This window comes from Anabrus simplex, chromosome 2 (genome assembly GCF_040414725.1).
Source record: "Anabrus simplex isolate iqAnaSimp1 chromosome 2, ASM4041472v1, whole genome shotgun sequence".
NCBI lineage: Eukaryota > Metazoa > Arthropoda > Insecta > Orthoptera > Tettigoniidae > Anabrus > Anabrus simplex.
Window position 1 is genome coordinate 1,193,842,414 of NC_090266.1, and position 22,849 is coordinate 1,193,865,262.

A 22,849-nucleotide genomic window follows, 5' to 3' on the forward strand; every position below is an offset into this window, starting at 1 on the left:
AAGATAACGCACGTCCACACTCAGGACATCCCATATTGTAATCAGTTCAATAAAGGCACATGTTCTTTCAGCATATGTAGTGTCATTCACTTTCAACCACTCCTTCTGGGTGCTTACCTTTTTTTAATCAAGCGGTGTATATGTGTGTGCACTTATTGGGTCATTTTAGAATAAAATTGTTGTCGTTGGGTCATCGGTACATAGACTGGTTTGATGCAGCTCTCTATGCCACCCTATCCTGTGCTAACCTATTTTCTAATTTCTGTGTGACTATTACATCCTAATCTGTTTGTCATAGTTGTACCTTGGTCTACCCCTGCCGTTCTTACCACCTAAACTTCCCTCAAAAACCAACTGAGCAAGTCCTGGGCACCTTAAGATGTGTTCTAAGATTCAATCCTTTCTTCTGGTCAGATTCTGCCACATCATTCTCCTCTGACCAATTTGATTCAGTATGTCTTCATTTGTGATTTGATCTACCCTTCTTACCTTCAGCATCGTTCTGTAACACCACATTTCAAAAGCTTCTATTCTCTTTCCTTCTGAGATAGTTATTGTCCATGTTTCACTTCCATACAATGCCATGCTCCAGACGGAAGTCCTCAAAAACATCTTTCTAATTATTACATCAATGTTCGAAGAAGGCATTGCGCTAGTCTGCATTGTGTGTCCTCCTTACTTCTGCCATCATTAGTTATTCTACTACATAACTAACAATATTCATCTACTTCCTTTAAGACCTCATTTTCTAATCTAATATTTCTTGCATCACTTGACTTTGCTTGACTGCAGTCCATTACTTTTGTTTTAGATTTATTTATTTTTATATTGTACTCCTTTTCCAAGACTGTGTACACACCATTCGGCAACTCCTCCACATCGTCTGCAGACTCAAATAAAATAACAATATCATTGGCAAATCTCAAAGTGTTGATTTCCTCTCCTTGGCTTGTGGTTCCCTTTCCAAATTCCTCTTTGATTTCATTTACTGCCTGTTTTATATAAAAATCGAAAAGAAGAGGGGGCAAACAACTGCCTTGCCTCACTCCATTCTGGATTGCTCTTTTTATAGCCCTTGATTCTTATCACTGCAGACTGATTTTTGTACATATTGTAGACAATTCTTCTTTCTCGGTATCTGATCCCGAAAACCTTCAGAATCTCAAACAGCTTGGTCCAATCAACGTTATCAAATGCCTTTTCAAGATCCATGAATGCCATGTACGCGGGCTTGTCTTTCTTAATTCGATCCTCTTAAGATCAGACGTAAAGTCAGGATTGCTTCACATGTTCCTATATTTTCTTCTGAAGCCAAACTGATCTTCTCCCAACTCGGCTTCAACTTGCCTTTCCATTCTTCTGTAATATAAGTGTTAAAATTTTGCAAGCGTGAGATACTAATGGTGCACTACTTTTCACACTTGCTTTCTTGGGAATAGGTAAAACAATATTCTGTCTAAAATCGGATGTGGCACTTCTCCTATATCATACATCTTACACACTAAATGGAATAACCTCACCATGCTGGTTTCTCCTAAGGCAGTCCATAATTTTGAGGGTATGTCATCAATTCCAGGTGCCTTGTTCCTATTTAGGACTCTCAAAGCTCTGTCAAATTCTGATCTCAAAATTAAATAATAATGTTACGGTATTTGCTTTATGTCCCACTAAATACTTTTACGGTTTTCGAAGAAATCTGAGGTCTCAAAATTGAGCCTCCTCTCGCTCCAGAATCTTATCATCAAATTCATTCCTTGATATAGTTGCTGAATATGTTCCTGCTTGTCTTCTTTTCCTAGAAGTGGTCTTTCATCTAAGTCCTTAATATACATACACTTAATTCTCCTTTCTTCATAGGTTTCCTTGATTTTTGTGTATGCAGCATCTACGTTTCCTACAACCATACAACCTTCAACATCCTTGCACTCCTCTTTCAGCCATTCTTCCTTTACTGTCTTGCACTTTCTATCTACTTCAATATTTAATCACCTGTGTTCTTTTCTGCCCTCCTCATTTCATATCAGTTAATTTAGATCGATAAAACAGAGAGTGTTTTATTCGTAACAATATATATTGATGTCCTTGCCCAAGATGGTGGAGTTCTTTTCAGGCTCAGTGGAGGTAAGCTGTATGTGGCTTTTAAACCACACACCAGTCTTCCCGCTAACCTTAAATTTCTGGCAGTACCAGAAATCAAACTTCTGATAACGGTGGCTAATAGTGCAAACCATACACTACGGAGGTGGACGCAGCAGTGGTCATATGAAGGGGAACATGCTCAGAAACCTGGGACAGGACCAAACTGCTGGTCAACAGTGCGGGAGGATAGCTGCATCATTTGGATATTCCGGCAACAGAAATTCGAGCCATTGTGGCATCACACATTATGCAACAAAAAATTTGTAATAATTTGCATGCAGCTGGCTTACACTCCTATGTTCCTGCAGCAAGTGTCCACCGACCCCACAAGATCGACATGTGAAGCTGTCATAATGTTGGGAGCAGTCATGCTGTGCTGATAAATGGCACAGTATCATCTTCAGTGATGAATCACGCTTCTGTCTTGGCCATAACGATCGCTACTATCATCTCGGACACTGTACCGGGGAATGGGGCTGTTTAAATTATACTGGGAAGAGGCGCATGGGACCAATTCCAGGCATTACAGTCTGGATGGGCTTTCATGTGAAATCACTATTAGTGATTCTTGAGGGTACAATGACTGCTCGACAGTATGTGGACAGGGTTGTCAAGCCAGTGGTTGTTCCTCTGATGGTGATCGCTGCAAATGGGATGTTTCAGCAGGAAAATGCCCACCCTCAGAATGCAGGCATCTCCCGAGCAGCTCTCCCAAGACATTGTGCTTTAAAAGTGGCCCGCCTGGTCCAAGCCCTATTGAACGTGTGTGGGATATGATGGTTAAAGGCCTGTACAACTCCCGTGGGTGAAATAACCCTCGTGGTGTAGCAAGCATCGGCCGCAATTCCACAGGACATAGTCCAGGGCCTTATTGACTCCATAGTCTGCAGGATTTAGCAATATATTGCAGCTGAGGGTGGGCACACACACACTACTGACCAGTGTCCACATGTGTGCACAGAGCCACCTGAAGATGTTATCTTTGGATCACTACTTTACACCTGCCCACCATGCACACCTGGGGCATTGTAGGCAGATCCCTTCATCATGTAATATTTTTCACTTTACCTAGTGTATGTACAGCCGGCCCTGTGGTGTAGGGGTAGCGTGCCTGCCTCTTACCCGGAGGCCCGGGGTTCGATTCCCGGCCAGGTCAGGGATTTTTACCTGGACCTGAGGGCTGCTTCGAGGTCTACTCAGTCTACGTGATTAGAATTGAGGAGCTATCTGATGGTGAGATAGCAGCCCCGGTCTAGAAAGCCAAGAATAACGGCCGAGGGGGTTCGTCGTGCTGACCACATGACACCTCGTAATTTGCAGGCCTTCGGGCTGAGCAGCGGTCACTTGGTAGGCCAAGGCCCTTCAAGGACTGTAGTGCCATGGGGTTTGGTTTGGTTTAGTGTATGTACAGTATATATTGCCCCCTTCAAATTTGGCCTACAATAAGTATTTATTGTGTCTGCAAGTGCAAGGCTATTATTTCATTAGCATGGGCGATATTTTTCCAATCCTGTGTTGTAGAGACGTTCTCATTTGTACAGAACATGTCCTACCAGCGAGGGAGCAGAGTATTAATTTTTTTTATCGAGCTGTCAGCTGTCCCACGTGACACACTGAGAGTAGTCAAGGTCGCCCCGATCTGAATTACGCATGTCCAAGTCTTCAAATGAAAGGTACTTTCGAGAATTGTAATGGCCTATCAGGTGCAAGACGGCGGCCAATTACAAACCACTGTGATGACAAGTCCTCATTGTGCGGTGCTTAAATACCCCAATTTCCAGAAGAAACGCTCTTATTTTTCGTACTCTTACTTACGAATTTATCGTATGCTCTCACTTGCTGTTGCTTTCGCCGAGCTCTGACTTACGACGCAGATACTCCGTCATTGGACTTAAAATATTTTTATTCAGCAGTGCAAATCAACTACATTCATTAACACCTTAGTCAACGAGTCTGGCAGATTTTCACAGGCAAAGTTATGTGTCATTCGTCTTTAAAACTCATCACGTGGGTGTGCAGAATATCTTCTAAAATTGCTTGTTATTTTCAGCTTCTACTGTGTTAGAAGAAGATTGCCACGTGTTTGTTCGAGTGCGTCAAGATATTTCTACACTTTCAAGATAAGATCTACCACAACTCTGCATTGAACATCACAACTACAATGGTGTGTTAAAATGTAGGCAACTTCTGACATGGGGAGATAGCGACGGGAGCAGATAATCCACTACATGTAATCCAGAGATTCCAGATCACCGGCAGAGATCCAGTTTCATCATTCATTTAAGTACCATTTTTCTAATGTTTATCTGTTCATCTTTGTAGAAATAATGCTTATTTATTCATTAGTGGTAATATTTCTTCTAGTCTTGCAGTAGTCTTGAATATTTTCACCCTTCTTTCACATGGGATATGGTAGTATTGTCATGTGTGTGCGAGTGATTATTGGTCTCTATTAGAATAGCTAGAACGTGCATGTGTCTTCTACGATTATTCTAACTGTCCTATTTAATAGTCTAGTGTGATTTAAAAAAAATCATTGTCCTCACCGATAATTAATCATTTAATTTGAAAATATTTTTATCGGAAGTCGTGTGGGACAGATTTACGGCATGTTTTGTTACGTCGGATTTCTATATAAAAATTTCTTCCTGTATGATTTAAGGCGTGTTAGTGTCATCTATTGTCGAACCCTAGTTTACGCGAATTTGAGATCTAGCACATCTAATAATAATAATAATAATAATAATAATAATAATAATAATAATAATAATAATAATAATAATAAATGTTCACCTCTGGTTAAATGAATGAATAAGGGTCATGAGTTTAAATATTGCTTGATCTTGTGTGTAAGATGTTAGTGTGTGCTCAATTAGGATGAATACGAGAGTGGAATATGGCAGAATCTTGACGGATCATTTATTGTATTTTATTGACTTGTGAATGGATCATTTACTGTACTTTTATTGACTTGTGGATTTATTTAATTTACTTGAAGAATATGTGTGGGATATGGCGTAATTTCTTCAAGTGTGAGCACGTGTTAATTGATGGACGTGGAGTTGAATAATAATAATAATGTCGTGACTCATGAACCATGAAAGCGAATGTTAATATTTGACCTGTACCATGTGCATTTCTGTAGACGACAATTTTTCCAGATATCAACCGCCGATATTATCATGACCAATGTTGTAAAAATTTATCATCTTTGACCAAGTGATCATCCAGACTTCATCACATTTCTGAGAGACGTGAATGGATTTTTCTTTACCCGATACCGTCAGAGAGAATTCAGATGCCTAGGATAAAAGTCAAAATATAATATTCAAAGTCTAGAATTCGTTGTAAATAATGTAAATAAGTCTCGTGTGCCTTAGTGTGAATGCCGTGTGTGTGGTAGTAATTTCAGTGAATTGTGATATGTTTTTTCTTACTGTGGTTGTGACCCGGCCACGTGTTTGTTACGTTGGGTCCTGGTTATCAGCATTGTTGTTTGAGTTGATTTAACATTTTGAGAGTTGAACCTTTAGTAAATTTTATTTTGAGATTAAGCTGAGAAAAGTTCAGAATATTATACAGTAATGAATAAGAAAGAATTATTTCAGTGGACGAGATTCACTATTATTGTAAAGCTTACAATGCTAAAAATCCTCAAGACGTCAGATAATAAAGATTGACATGTTTTGTTCAATCGAATATTAAAGAAAGTTTCATAGTAATAGTTATTATACTAGCACGATTTTGTGAAATTAAGTCAGATAGAGACTTCTTTGAGTAATGTTTCCAATAAAAATTTTGTTTATTTTTCCAATTTAATGGATATCACATTTAATTCAGTTCTCTAAAGGAGTAAAGTTTTCATTTGAGGAAATGAATGTTAACACAAGTGGATCTGATATTTAGACGCTTAAAAACTAGCATGAGATAGAGAGCTCTTGAGACTGAATTATTTTTAACTTGTAACTATTAACGTCATTGTGAGAGGAGATCCTCCCATAGAAAGTTTACTTTTTTCCTTGTGTTTCGTTAGAAGTAAGCTAATATCCATCTGTATATTTGCAGAATTATTGATATCAAAGCTATCTGGAGGAATTAAATGCTGTATTCGAATGAACTGGCAGAGAAGAACCAAAAATTTGATTTTCGGTCAGGATTTGTTTAAATTTAATATGTTATTGTTTAAGTGCTAGTTGATAATAAATGTCAGAAAACTGTTGTTTGGTACTTTTGTATTACTGTCGCTAGTCCTTGTCTCTTTCCCTGTCCTCAAAATAAGCAAAGCCAGACAACGAATGGTCCACCCGTGAGACTCTCGTTATCCGGCTGAGCATGCCCGGTAAGAAGGGGACAATATATAAATACACATTTTACTCATTATGACATGTTTTCAGCACATAAATCATGATGAACAGATAATTAGTAATAAGTTTGCAATATCAAAACTATTACTAACTGAGAGCAGAAGAGTTTTTAAGTCTAGATCCTTACATGTATAGAAAGTGTTTTTTTTTACAATATGCTTTACGTTGCACCGACACAAGGTTTTATGGTGACGATGGGATAGGAAAGGGCTGGGAGTGGGAAGGAATCTGCCGTGGCCTTAATTAAGAAAGTGGGAAACCACAGAAAACCATTTCAAGGGCTGCCGACAGTGGGGTTCGAACCCACTATCTCTCGGATGCAAACTCATAGCTGTGTGCCCCTAACCACACAGCCAACTCACCCGGTTAGAAAGTGTTAAGAATATGTTGATACATTAGCATATTCTATGCTATGACAATCATATACTCTACAAATTCTGCAAATTGGTAAACATCCTAATCTTAAACAATATTATGCAACAAGTAATGTGATTACAGATTGGATAGCACAACAGTTTCACGCTGGGATATGTAATTAGTTCACTAATTAACCCTTTCACACCGGTTGACTGCTGTAGCAGTCGAGAGGGAGCAGTGCCGCGCACCCGGTGGACTGCTGTAGCAGTCATGCCTCATAGCCAGTCGACTGCTGTAGAAGTCGCATGTCTTTCGCCTGTTTTCCATTTCTCTACGATAGACTGCTGTGGAAGTTTGGCCTTGGAGGTCTCTCGCTGCTGTCTTGGGAGTCTATAATAATTACGGCTGTGATCACCAGATGACAGGAGTAACCAGTTCGAAGATAAAAGCAATGTGTCCAGTATGCTACTCACTTCGCGCCTAGTTGCTCCCCTGTACTGACTTGCCTGTGCTTCTTGACTTAGCTTTCAATCGCTCTGAAACTATGAAAGGCCTGATGACGGGGGAAAGATATACTGCAGAGGAATCTCTTGCCCTCATACTGTGTAGTGACTTTTTTTTTTTTTTTTTTTTGCTAGTTGCTTTACGTCGCACCGACACAGATAGGTCTTATGGCGACGATGGGACAGGAAAGGGCTAGGAGTGGGAAGGAAGCGGCCGTGGCTTTAATTAAGGTACAGCCCCAGCATTTGCCTGGTATGAAAATGGTAAACCACGGAAAACCATTTTCAGGGCTGCCGACAGTGGGGTTCGAACCTACTATCTCCCGAATACTGGATACTGGCCGCATTTAAGCGACTGCAGCTATCGAGCTCGGTGTAGTGACTTTGAAGAAGATGATGATGACAGTGATTTGTCATTTGATTATGGTGGCGGAACGACTTTAATCACACCTTCTACTTCAGGCACGTTTTCTACTCCAGTTACCACTTCATCATCTAAAAGGTCAGCCTGCTTCGATGATTCAACTGAAGATGTAAGATAGTGAGGATGAAGATCAGGTGCATGAACCACCGAGCAGAAAACTAAACTGGAAAAAGTAGAACCTGAATCTAAAGAAATGGAAGTTCGACGCAGCTAATTCCGGATTGAAATGTTTAGTGGTTAAGTTTCTTTCAGCTGTTTTTAACATGCGTATCGTAACTCTTCTGTGCGAGGAGGATGACAAGGGCTAAATCTATACTCATAAGCATTTCACCAAATATGCATTACAATAAAATACTTTTAAACTCTGCCTGTCCTCTCCTCACGTTACGCGACGACTGCGGACAGGAGAGCAGAGCGAGACAAGTATCCCGTATAGCGGGCTCGGTGAGCCACTCGGTGCTCGCGTCCAGAGGGTCGCGCAACCGCACTTGCTTGTCGGAGTGAAAGGGTTCATTAATCAATCAATTGTTAGGTATTTATAATAACAGAATGCATTAAGTGTTTAAAAAATGACTGCATTAATCCATGTGTAGGAGCGTGCTAAATCTATGACTGCTCAATTAGTCAGTCGGTCAATCATTGGTAACGCAGTGGTTCCTTTTGCTCCTATGTTGCTAACCCCTGAACGTTCAACTCACGCACCTGTAAATTCTTCTCTCGAATTCATCTTGTCCTGCTGGTAATGCGAGACTCAGGTGATGACTGTACTTGGTCCACTGACATGCCTCTTCTATCCATTGTGATAAACAAACACTAATGCCTTCTCGCCTAAGTGAAATTGTATTTTGAATATGTCACACTTTTTACTGCAAGTGATTAAAAATATGTTTTTTAATCTTGATACAGGGGCAGTTCATTGCAATTTCTGTTTTGTCATGATGAAATAGGCAGTTTTAAAAGCTAGTTCACAGAACAAGAAAATTCTTATTCAATTTATGAACTGAAATAGGCAATATCAGAAGAGATGAGCGAAACATACTGTGTTCCAATTCAGTAAGCAGTAACCTTGTATGTTAATGAGTCAATCCATCTGTACTGTTATCTACTCTTCCATCCTTCTCATCTGCAGTAAAAGAAAATAAAGTATCAGGTTTTGCAGTCCATGCTGGGAAGGAAATACGTTTTGCTTCATGCCAGGAAAAGTAGTAGTCTTTAGCCAATGATTTCCACTGCAGATAGGAAAAATTATGATAGTTGTTGGGCAAAGGAAAAGGCAACAGAAGTCCACCTTTATGAATTGTTTCCACAATATTAATGAACTGTTTCAGCAGCTCCTTCTTACATATCAGGAGTCTGCCAGATGGGCTTTGAGATGCCTTCTTGGTCACTCCTTGCTTTTTACCATTTACAGCTATTTCAATAGGCCTGTAATCAAGCAACATCATTCAATTTTACAATAATTAAAAGATTAAAGGAAAAAACTAAAAATCACTCAGAGGTCTTTGTTCCAAAGCTACCTTGCATTGATGGAAGAGAATAGCATGTTCTGCAAGTTCTAAATTTTACAGCAGAAACAAGATTCTACTTATCTTATTTCAATTATTCAGTAACAAGTTTACTACAGGGTGGTGCATGAAATGTCATGCACTGAAAATTGTTTATCAAATTACTGTAGTTAATTTTGGGTTTATAACTATCTCGTCTTATGATGAGGAACTTTAGTTTATGAATGGTCTATTAAGTGAGGGAACATTCAACCTTGCAAAAACTTGCCGTCACAGAAGATGACTTTCTTTCAAAATCCTCTTGTTTGAAATAGAATTACTATATTGTGCAGGGGGTAGGATTCCAAGTATCATCTCTTCGGCCACCAGCTATCCACAGTTTACGTGTATCCTCATGTTTCAAGAATGTATAAAATAAAAAATTTCTTTCCTGACCAATTTTTGTGCGGTTGAGTGTACGTGTCATGCATGCAAACCAGCTTCCATGGCCACCATGGCAGACAAGAGTCAACTGAGGCCACACCAGAAGGTGAAAATGGCACTGTGTTTCTTCAAAAACAAGGAGTTTAGTCCAAACTGAGGAATGTTTTCATGTTTATTTTGGTACACAGTTCGCTCCCTGTCAGCAGACAGTTTATAAACTAACCACCAAATTTGAACCTGATAACAGTATTTGAGAGAGAAAACAACCCAGTGCCAAACTGGCCGGTTACCAGAAAACATTGCAGCTGTGGCTACAAGTTCCTCTAAAGCCATCAGAACAGCTTTCTGTGAAATGGGCATCTCTTGTTGTTCGATTCAGGGAATATTGTAGTCTGATATTGATCTTTACCTGTATAAACCGACAACAGTTCACAAACCAATGGCACATGACAAGGAACAGTGAGTCAAGTTTGCTGCATGGGCTACTGTAAAAAGGTGATGCCATGCCACACAACACATGGTTTACTGATGAGGTGTTATGTTTACCTAAAGGGCGCTGTGAACATACAGAATGTCCAATTCTGGGCAACAGGACATCCTAGTATTCTGTCCGACATGGAAAATCATGACAAGAGAGATAAAATGGGGGAGGGCAGAGGGGAGTGTGCAGCCTTGGAATGATTAAGCTACTGTTTTACAGAGGCATGGTCAACAGAGTGCACTATATTGGCACGTTGCAAAGTAGTTTTTTACAGAATTCTTGACAAAAAGATTACCAACGGAGACACAATGGTTCGTGTAAGATTAAACCTGTCTGCAAACAGCAAATGATGTTCTGGATTTCCTACAGAACATTTTGGGTCCCATGTAATGTTCCATCGATATCCCAAAGATTTTCAGGATGGTTGAATCTGACCACCATATGGTCCTGATATTAATCCCTGAAACTTTTTCCTATGGCAATGTTTGATGGAAACAATCAACCACCACAAACCAGAAAACGCTCTGCAGTTGCAAGTGTCCATTATGACTTTAATTGAAAGGGTTGGCTGAGGAATTGTATCATTAAGATGCTCACGAGCATGAAAGTTAATCTCGAAGAGGTTTTGCACCAAGAAGGTGGATATACTGAACACATTTCAGTGAGTATTATAATACTAGTACAAACTTGTACAAAGATGTAGTATATTGAACACATTATAGGCCATTTTCAGTGCTTGATATTTCATGCACCTTCTTGTACATTTTCTGGATAGGCCTAATAATAATCAATAGTTAACACTTCTCTTTTACTTCCTTAACTAGCCCTGCCTTCTCATGCAAGTTTATAGCCTGCAAGGTAACGCCACTATTGTTTTGGTAATTGAACAATTATGTAGCCACTGTCACTGCTTTCACCCTCAGGCACTGCTTTCACCCTCAGGCAATGTACGTAAGTCTCCAGGGAAATACTAACTTAAACATAACTTCCATTTGAACCCTAGATACAAAGCATCTCATTCTCTGAAACTGGATATAACAAAGAAACATTACAGGTATGTATAATTATACTGTAGTGTCATTTGAAAGTTACATCAAAAAATAATTAGAACATTTCAAAAATCGACAACCAGACTGAAGAGCAAAAGCATATCTTGCAACTTGCATGCAATACACACAACTCGATGATAGAGTACGGCTAACACTGTTCGGGATACAGAGTTCCACATGAATTGATTAATAGCAAACAAATAAGCAAAGTCATCCCCATGCAGTCCATGAAGGTCCTTGGGGAAGTGGAAGATAAAGGCTTCCACTACAGTATTTGTAACCTTGGCACCACTACAGTATTTGTAACCTTGGCAATAAGTTAGATAGAGTGGTTAGCCCTATGCCTAGCTGTCTTTGCCCCCTGGAGTTAATCTGGTAATCATTTTTTGTTTAAGTTGAGTGAACATGAGAGCCACGTGCCTCTCGAAAAATGGAAATCCTGTTTCAAAATTTTCTGACTTCCTTCCAGGTGAACCAAACACGCCTCTACCGCTTCTACTAAACTCTATCTCAAAGGACTTGGGAGATAAAGTAAACAACAAAAGAATGTGCAAAGTCAGCTGGTACAGCCTAACTTTTGGTAAAGCATTACAAATACTTTATATGCATAAAGTAATGTTATTTCCTCGTAAACATTATATGTATGTAATCTAGATCCATTTAGCTCCACTTTTCACTGTAAAAAACTGTTGAGTTTCAATTATTAGCCAATATCGTGCACTAACGTACCTTTTGAAAGGGGCGAAGTGTCAACAGTGAAGCAGCTATTGCATCACATAGTCGCTGCTCATTTCGCTAACATTCGACCCATGTATGGAAATAGTTCCCCGTTTACTGCTCGATGACAGTTTTCATGGCGTGCTAGTTAATTTGCTTTTCATAACAAATTTCTTCTGCATTAATATTTAGTATTATAGCATTATTAATGAAGCTGGTAGTCACTCTTTGTTTTAGTGTTTAGGTTATTACTTCAAAACCTCAACTTTAATTCATGGTTCACTCAATCTTATTATCAGGTACAAAATATTTCCATACAAGTTAGGATGGCATGTAAATAATTAGGCCTGCAACTATTATCGTCGCTTTATAACCTGTGCAGTGATCATTGCTTATACCACAAAACCTCATTTTCATTCACTATTATCGTTTCTTATTACCATGCATAATATTTTACGCAAGTTGGCATGCTAATTAGGCCTAGACAACTAGTGTCGTTGCTTCCATCTTAACCAATGCTTGCAGTTAGACAACCTCTATTTGCATCCAAGTTCATTCATTCTTATCATCAAGTAAAATATTTAATAACATTGAATGGGAAGGGCAAATGTTTTATATGCTCATATTAGCAACAATAAAGGTTTCATGGAAGGAGAGTTACTATGTTTTGAATATAGTTCCTTGAAAGACGTATCACGTGGAAATGAAGATGTATTCGAAGAATGCTTTGTTAATAATCTCTCTGCTCTTGAACCCAATTTGTCTTACCATTCGGTAAGAATTTAGAAAGTGCTGAACCAATCGTGGAGAAAGGGGGAATATAATTAAGTATTTTGACAGGAAGGGAATCCATTACAAACTAAACAGCGTCAAGTTGGAATTTCTTGAATAGCATCCTACAGTGTGTTAGGAACTCGTGCAGCATATGGGGTAGATGATATTGCATTGTAATACGGAAAGCAAGTTTTAAGATTAACAATATACCATTGTTCATTGAAAGTCTGTGAAGGTAAGTAAAAGGCCATGAGGTGCATAACAACAAAACTTTCATCCTTGAGGTAGAAAGTAAACTGTTGCTGGAAGGGAACGAATTAGTGACTCCTCAACGTTGAGAAATGTGTGTAAAACACATCATCGAGATTGAAGACAAAAATACTGTGGGGCATAGACTGGCTGGTAGAGGATTATTAGTTGATGATGATGCTTACTGTTTAAAGGGGCCAAACATCTAGGTCATGGTATAAAATGAGATGAAATGCAATGACAGATTAAAAGTCCAAAATTCATCCACTGACTAGGATTTAAAACGTGATGATGAACAACGAAAGGATAAATATAAATTTAAAATAATCAGCGGAGCCAACTCATAATACTGAAAGTTTAAAATAATTCCAAAATCGATCCACTGGCTAGAATTAAAAAAGACGACGGTGAACAATGATTATGAACTTAAAACTATCAGTGAATCTGACCCGCAATTCCTCACCTTCCCAGAACCTATATTGAAAAATTAGTATTACTGACCAAGGGACTGCTTACAAACCACAATTCTGGATTGATGATTCTTGTTGTCCACAGGGGTCCAAAATCCAGGTCAATGGCCCCTCATAATGGTACTTATCGCTAGTAAAGTAGAACCATGGTATTTCTCAAGTTGCGGTACTAATCAAGAGTAGCGTAGACTCACGGTGTTCCAAACATTATGGTACTAATCACAAGTATTGTACGTCGCACAGGTAACGCAGATCTATGGTGTTTCTCACATAATGGCACCACTTGTAGGCAACGCAAACCCATGGTGTTCCTCACATAGGTGTATCAATCAGAGGGACTCATACTATCTGGTGGTGTTCCTCACATAGTGGGTACTAATTACAGGCAACACAGACCCACTGTGTCACTCATATAGTGCTACTAATCACAGACAACGCCAAGATCTGTGGTGTTTCTCACAATGGTACTAATCACAGACAACGTAAGCCCGTGGTGTTCTGCATATAGTGGTACTAATCACGGGTACTGTAAACCCATAGTGACCCACCCACTACTGCTACTAATCACAAAACAACTGTGTACCTAACATAGTGGTACTACTCGCAAGTAAAGGCAACCCATGGTTTTCCCCATGTGATGGTACTAATAACAAGTAGTTTCATGGTTCTAATTCAATCATCTCTTGCTCGCCCCTTTAAGCTGCCTCCTACAACAGGCAGGGGATGCCGTGGGGTATTCTGCAACTGCGCCCCCCCCCCCACAGGAGGTAGAGAGAAAAAAAAAAGAAAAAAAAAAAAGGATACGTCACTTCGAAAAATGAAGTAAAGGATAAAGGAAGGCAGGGGCCATGAAGGGCATGAAAATGAAAAACTCCCTAGGCCTTGAAAGCTCTAATACCATTGGGGTGGGAAAAGAACAATAGTTGACCAAAAGAGGTCGGACAGGATAGATGAAAATGAGGAGCCCAGCACAAGCAAGTGGAAGCAATGCCAGGACTCAGCTAAGGGCCGTGTGGTCGCCGTCCCACGCTCCCAAGTTGAGAGCCTCTGGGGCACCTTTTAGCCGCATCTTACGACAGGTAGGGGATACCGTGGGTGTATTCTTCATTTGCGTCCCCCACCCACAGGGGTTGAGGATTATTAGAATATTAGATTATTTTTAGCATATAGAGGAAACTTAACAACAGATCATCCATGGAAGAAGTTCTGAAACCAGTAAGTAAGCTACCTCGTACAGAAATAATAATGGATCAACAGCTGATAATCACAAAAAATACATCTAGTATATTAAGACTGTTTGCAGAAATAAACATGGACAAGTAAAAAATTCAATGGTACAGGTCTTTCAATTTAAGCACGCCCAGGAGGCAAATGAACTCCGAGATTCCGATCTCGACATCGGGCAGAGAGAGTGAAACCAGTGAAGCTATACAACCAGTTAAGTGTAGGCATATGATAAGAATGGGAGCTTTTCATATATTTACCACTCACTGAGAGCACTCTGGCAAAACTGTAAGTTTTGCTCTAAGCAGGTGGTAACACCACCATACATTATTTCATTGCTCGTGATTGGCTATGATATGTATCAGTCACACAGGATACACAGTAAAAATAATACATACTGTATTGATATGCTGCTGTGAAAAATCAAATCAATTACCACTGATCTGCAGTTAGGACTGTTGCCCAGGTGGCAGATTCCATATTAGCTGTCTACCTAGGATTCCCTTACACAATTTCAAAGAAAATGGAAATTTATCAAACAATGCCCTTGGTAAATTATTTCAATCTGTAATTCCCCTTCCTATAAACCGGCAGTTATTCAGGAACAATTTTCCGAAAACTAACAATGATTTCCAAATTAAAGCTTCATTACTGTGTAAAAGTCTTTCCGAACTAAAAAAAAAAAAATCTTTTGGGCCAGATTCTATTTCTGGAGAGGCACTTAAACTCAGGGGTGAAACGATCCTACCGTACTTAATAAGAATCTTTAATATATCAGTAAACAATACGAAGGTTCTAGACTACTGGAAATCGGCCATTGTAGTTCCTATTCACAAAGGAGGCGACATGAGCAACTTGAATAACCACAGACCGGTAAGTCTGACATCAATCGTACGCAAACAAACGGAGCAATTAATAGTAGATTATTTGAGGTTAATATGGAACTCTTCTGGAATGATATTTAAGGGGCAGCATGGTTTAAGGGAAGGCTTCTCCTGCGAAAGTCAGCTCTGTTCCATATGTCAAGATATATCAGATAAGCTCGACAATGATTGATGGAGTAGTAATTGATTTTGCTGAGGCATTCGATCTTGTGCAACACGAATCCCCCTTAACAAATTAGCGTGTACGAACATTGACATTAGAGTGGTGAAATAGATATGAGAACTCCTCAATGGAAGATCTCAAGCCACGTGGGAGAAACGCTATCTTCTCCAGTATCTCTGGTGTAGATCAGGGTAGTGTAATTGAGCCAATTTTTTTCATACTTTTCATGAATGATATGCCAGATTCGATAAAATCGGAAGTGTGCCACTTTGTGGATGATTGCATCACATACTGGGAGATAAAGACATAGGAGGATAAACTATTGCTTCAGCAGGATTTAGATACAATTAAAACATGGGCGTGTTAAAATCGAACGAAATTCCACAGAGGAAAAAGCAAGAAATTGTGTTTCAGTAAAAGAAAAATAACAGGAAAGAGGAATTACTAACTTGGGGGGAGGGGAAAGTGTTGTTGAAGTTGACAGTTGTAAGTACTTAAGTGTTACTATTAGAAAAGATTTAAACTGGTCAGAGCAGTGGAAAATGTAGTTAAGAAATCGTGGAGATCATTACATTTTATTATGCGGAATCTCAAGAAAGCTAATTCTGGTGCCAAAAGTAAAGCTTATAAATGTTTGGTACGACCGATTCTTGAATATGGGTCTGCGTGCTGGGATCCGTGCAGGGTAGGTTTAATAAATTCCTTAGAAAAAGTTCATAAACGGAAATAAGCAGAAATACCATTAATTGGGAAAGTCTTAAATCTTCTTTATAAGAGCTACACAGGAGGGGCTGCCTGGAGTAGTATTAGGAATAGGTTGGAACCTGCCTCATATATATCAAGAAGTGATCACAAGCATAAAATTAGGGACAGAAACCAGCATACTGAGGTGGGGAATTATTCCTTCGTAAGCAGGATCATAAGGGATTGGAATAAATTACCTGCAGCAGTCTGATGGAATCCCTTCTGGTATAAAATCATTTAAGAAGATCATTAGCACTAGTGTAAAGTGAAAGCTGTAAACGACGGAGACTGAATTTGTGATTTTCTGCTGGATTTAGAATGTTAAACTAGTAGTATTTCTTGTCATATTTTCTCTCCATGGAATTGCTTGTTGTACTCTTGTTGTTGTTGTTGTTGTTGTTGTTGGGTAATTATGCTTTTAACTTTATCACCACTTGTAATTTTAAGCTAATAGTAGGCTCAACCTATAGTATTGTAAGCTGTAGTGTTAAGCACTGGAAATACTTACGCTGTGTGTGAATTTGTATATGATGATGCTCCGCCATTGTCCGGTTCCAAGTCCGGAATGAGAAAGGAGGAGGGTGTGCTGGTCTGGCACCCAGCTGTAAAACTGCCAACGCCGAGTGTTGGGCGGCGGGAAATACCCTGACTCCCTAAGGGGGCCAACGGATTCATGCGAATGAGCCCCTTTAGGGGGGTGATGGTCCCACCGTGGAGGAAAAGCCACTGGAATCCATTATGCAGCATCTGTTCTCCAGGTTAGGGGCGGCTGCACAAGGCATTTGTACTCCAAAGGAGCGGCCTCATTATCATCTTACTGGATCACATCCAGCGGCCTCATTATCACCTCACTGGATCACATCCAGAGTTGTAATTTGGGACCTAGTCCCCACACAGGTGACACCTTGACAGTCAACCATGGAAGGTCTTTTAAGAAATACTCCATCGGCTGAACCAAGAGTTCAGAGAAGGCAGCATTCGGATACGGTGGGCTGCCACTTAAAAGATACCATGAAGTCATACATAGTAAATACCCTAGTACCACATACACGAACAAGACAAAGTCAAGAATCAAACCAAAGCAGATAACCTACTTCTCTACACACAATATGAACTCACTCATGCAAACCGGTAAACTAAAAGTGATCACCGACATAATGGAACAACGCAAAATTCTTATCATGGGATTAAAGAAAATTAGAAACACTGACCAGGATGCCTTGGATTCTCAAGGGTACAGACTTTATAAAGGTATACCCGGGAAGAGAGCGATGAAGAATTTACCACAATTTGGAACAGAATTTTTGGTCAGCCTTAAAATAATAAACTCAGATCAAGAATTAAAATCACAATCTCCACGACTCTTAACGCTCACCTTAAAGGCATCTAATAAAATCTATACTATAATAAATGCCCATGCTCCCACTAATGATAAAAACAACTCCTCAAAAGACCACGAGGAAACAGAATAATTTGTAGACCTATTGGACCAGACCATAGATAACATACCCAAACACCATGTAAAATTATTAACGGGCGACTTCAACGCTCAACTAGGCAGAGAAAGAAAACATTGTGATATCATCGGAAAATGGCCAGCACACAAGAAAACAAATAAAAATGGAGAGAGACTATTTGATCTGTGTCGAAACCATAACTTAATCTCAAAATCTACATGTTTTAAGAGAAAACCTCAAAAACTCAAAACATGGAAACACCCTACCTACACTAAAGGAGAATGGCAACTGGATCACATCTGTATGGACAAATACCACCACAAAGAGATCTATAACGGCAAAGTCCTCCGAGGAACAGACAGAGGTTCAGATCACTACGTAGTTAAAATAAAAATTAAACTCACTCCCCAGAGGAGACAACAAAAGCAAGCCCCTAAAACTAACAGAAAAATAGATCCTACCCAGCTAATCAACAATGAAAATTACCAAAAAGCAACTGAAAAAATAAAAATCACAGATAAACTTGAAGACTAAGTACACAACCTTAAACAAATTGCAGAAGACCTGGCTCCAATTAAACCACGTAAAAAACACTAATGGTGGAACAGTGAATGTGATGAAACAGTGGAGGAAAGACATGCATGGCTATTACATCAGTCCCAAAAATCAGAAATATCCTGTCAAAATCAAGTAAAACAGAGAAAAGAAACTACCCAAGTCCTAAGAAGAATAAAAAGACAGCATCATAATGACACACTGCAATTAATTGAAGAAGAATTACATAAAACTCAATCAAGGGACAACTACAAAACCTTCAGAAAACAGTTCCAAAAATATGAACCCCCGACCCTACTGATGAAGGATGAAAATGGTAAGCTGGCTCATAACAATAAAGACAATGCAGAAATTCTGGCTAAATATTTCAACAAGCTTCTAAATTGTGAGGAACCCACAGAACTCCCTTATTTGTACAACACTACCCAAAAAAAAAAACACCAACACATCAATCTACCCACAATAAAGGAAGTCTACCAAGCATTGAATAAATTAAAAAACTACAAAGCACCAGGAGAAGATCAGACCTTTGAGGAAATCTGGAAATATGCAGGAAGATCAGCAAAAGTTGCCGTCCATCAACAACGTGTCTCTATCTGGATTAAAGAAGAACTGCCAGAGCAATGGACAACAGCCCTCATTCACCCACTGCACAGAAAAGGAGACAAAACTGACCTTAATAACTACAAGGGAATCTCACTCCTACACATAACACCCAAAATATTTTCAATAATCATCCTTAATAGGATAAGTTTACAACTTTAGAAAGAACTAGCAGACTATCAAGGAGGTTTCAGACCCTGGAGGAGCTGTCCTGATCAGATCATGAGTCTTAAGTTGATAATGGAATATAATAGGAGAAGAAACAGAGATATGGTGATAACATTTGTAGATTTCAAGAAAGCTTACGATTGCATCCATAGAGAATTTCTGTTTAAAATTTTAAGACACCTTGGACTACACCCCAAATTAATAAACGTGATTAAAATTGACCCCACTAACTTGGACTACAGCAGGGAGATGGGCTCTCACCACTATTATTTAACTGTGCTCTAGAAATGGAAATGAGGAAATGGTTTAGGAAATGTCCCCCAAAAATTAAGATTGTCCGAAAAATCAAAACAAATTGCTTGGGTTTCACCGACGATTTAGCATTACTAGCAGTGGACATAAAAGCAGCAAAAACCCAGATATCAGAACTTCAAAACATTGAAAATAAAATTGGCCTCAAAATATCATTTGAAAAAACCCCAGATATTATGCCCTCAAAAACCAACACAACTAAAAGAAGTTACCATAAATGGTAATAAAATCAAAATAGTAACTCAATTTAAATATCTTGGAGAAGTAATAACGCATAACCTAAATGAAAAATCTTAATCCAAACAAGAACAAATAGATTAGCTAAAGCACAAAAATTAACATGGGATATCTACACAAAGAAATACCTATCAATAAATGCAAAAATAAAACACTGCAACACAGTTATAAAACCGGAAGCAACATATGCAGCAGAAACACTTTTTCACTAGAATAAACAATCAAAGACTGATAGACTTCAGAAAATTGAAGGAGGATTGGAAGAACCTGCACCAACAAAAATTACCAGAAAGATGGACAGTGGCAGATAATACCTAACAAAGTCATGTACAAAGAGCTAGAACCCCTTACAAATACTATGCGTAAGACGAGACTGGGATTCTTTGGACATATCATGAGGATGCAGGATTCGAGACTTCTGAAACAACTAGTACAACACAATCTCGTCTCAAAAAATACCACAAGAGGATGTAAATGGATCAGAGAAATAAGAGAGGATCTGAAGGAAATAGGCCTTACAACAGAAGACACCACAAATAAAATTGAGTACAAAACTCACTAATACAAACCTCCGCTTTACCCTTACACGAAACAAACCAACAACACGCATATTTTCAACTGAGGAATGGGCACGAAGATCGGAACGTCTGAAGAAGTACTGGGAGGACCGCGAATGCCGAACAATCCCTTCAAAGTGACCTGAACGATGGACTGACTAAAGTGATCCTATGTGGTCATAAAAGAAGAAGAAAGAAGATGCTGGATTTAGAATGTTAAACTAGTAGTATTTCTTGTAATATTTCCTTTCCATAGAATTGACTGTTGTTGATGTTGTTGTGTTTGTTGCTGTTGTTGGGTAATTATATTTCGACCTTACTTTATTATCACTTGTAATGTTAAGCTAGTAGTAAGCTCAACCTACAGTATTGTAAGCCATAGTGTTAAGTACTGGAAATAATTAAGTTGTGTATGCAATTTTGTATGATGATGTTGGATTTAGAATGTTAAACTAGTAGTATTTCTTGTAATATTATTTTTCATGGAATTGTTTTTTGTACTCTTGTTGTTATAGTTGTTGAGTAGTTATGTTTTAACTTCACTTTATTATCACTTCTAGTGCTAAGCTAGTAGTAAGCTCAACCTACAGTATAGTAAGCCATAGTGTTAATTACTGGAAACACTGAAGTTGTGTGTGAATTTGTATATAATGATGCTGGGTTTAGAAAGTTAAACCAGTAATATGTCTTGTAATATTTTCTTTCCATGGAATTGCTTCTACTATTATTGTTGTTGTTATTGTTGTTGGGTAATTATGTTCACTTTATTTTATTATTACAGTACTGTAAGTGACCACGGCCACCAGGATATTTCCCATTTACAATGTATTTGTTAATAATAATAATAATAATAATAATAATAATAATAATAATAATAATAATAATAATAATAATAATAATAATAATAATACCACCACCCTTGAGTATTTGCCCCAATTCTTTCTCTTGAATTCCAGCTCCATCTTTATATTCTGATCTTTCATACTTTAAAAATTCCACTCAAGCTTACTCGTCTATTAATGTAATTTCATGCTATCTCTCTGCTGACAACTCTGAACATCAAATTTGTGAAAATTTAAATTTATAATTCCACCCTTACAATACTGTAACTGTCTTTATTGAAAATAATACATTCGACTAAGTTATACTCGTGATACATGTTTCGTCCTCTTATGGGACATCTTCAGTCACACATACAAACATTGAAAATAAGGTGAGGACACGTTGAAATAAGTAAATAAAAAGTCTTTAAATCTTGTGACGCGGCGTGAACACATTAAAAAAAATTAGGGATGAGTCCCTCTTTGCAACAGTTTTTCAAGAAAAGAATGTCCTTACCTACTTTCACAATTTTGACCAAGCAGGTAGAGCTAACAAATATTTAAATCTTAAGATCAAAATTGAAAAAATAGGTAAGGACATTCTTTTCTTGAAAAACTGTCTCAAAGAGGGACTCATCCCTAATTTTTTTAATATGTTCACGCCACATCACAAGATTTAAAGACTTTTCGTTTACTTATTTTAACATGTCCTCATCTTATATTCAATGTTTGTATGAGTGACTGAAGATGTCCCATAAGAGGACGTAACATGTATCACGAGTATAGTCTAACGTAGTCTTTTCAATAAAGACAATTATAGTATTGTAAAGGTGGAATTATAAATTTAAATTTTCAGAAGTTGATACTTTGACAATATTTATGAAATTTATAACATGCAACTCTGAACATAACGCTTAGTAAAATAATTGATTCCTTTTAAAATGGAATAGTATATTTCTTTTTTTTTTTTTGCGTCGCACCGACACAGATAGGTCTTATGGCGACGATGGGACAGGAAAGGGCTAGGACTGGGAAGGAAGAGGCCGTGGCCTTAATTAAGGTACAGCCCCGGCATCTGCCTGGTGTGAAAATGGGAAACCACCGAAAACCATCTTCAGGGCTGCTGACAGTGGGGTTCGAACCCACTATCTCCCGAATACTGGATACTGGCCGCACTTAAGCGACTGCAGCTATCGAGCTCGGTAGTATATTTCTTGCACTTTTCAATACTTAACATGCTGCTTAGTCGAGCGCTTGTCTCCTTACTTCCAAGTCTTCCCAGTCCAAAGTTTGCAACATTTTAGTATCATTATTTTGTCAGAAATCACCCAAAACAAATTGGGCTGCTTTCCTTAGGATCTTTACCAGTTCTCGAATTAAGAAATCGTGGTCAGGGGTCTCATACACTGGAACCATACTCTGATGATGATTATGATGATGTTATTGGTTCTATATACCACAAAGCCCTTAACTGTTTTTAGAGATGCTAAAGTGCTGGAATTTTGACCTGCAGGAATTCTTTATCATGCCAGTAAACCTACGGACATGAGTCTGGCATATTTCAGTACTTTCAAATACAACCAGGAGTACTTCATTAATATATGTTATAATATTTCAGCAATTTATTAGAAGAGCGGACACAGGTTTTAACATACATGGTTTTACACTT

The 22,849-nt window shown here is 38.6% G+C and overlaps 1 protein-coding gene across 2 annotated transcripts in view; it reads right to left on the minus strand.

The window, feature by feature from the left end:
* Positions 1–22,849, minus strand: part of Adat1 (Adenosine deaminase, tRNA-specific 1) — a 278,918-nt gene that overhangs the window by 197,602 nt on the left and 58,467 nt on the right. The window contains exon 3 of one of the 2 annotated variants that reach the window (XM_068226422.1): positions 8,802–9,212. The exons of the other annotated variant lie outside the window; for it this stretch is intronic. Within the exon in view, the coding sequence (XP_068082523.1) occupies positions 8,861–9,212 (352 nt within the window). The 3' untranslated portion in view covers positions 8,802–8,860. Of the gene's footprint in view, positions 1–8,801; positions 9,213–22,849 lie in introns of those variants that run through there. 2 annotated transcript variants of the gene reach the window in all.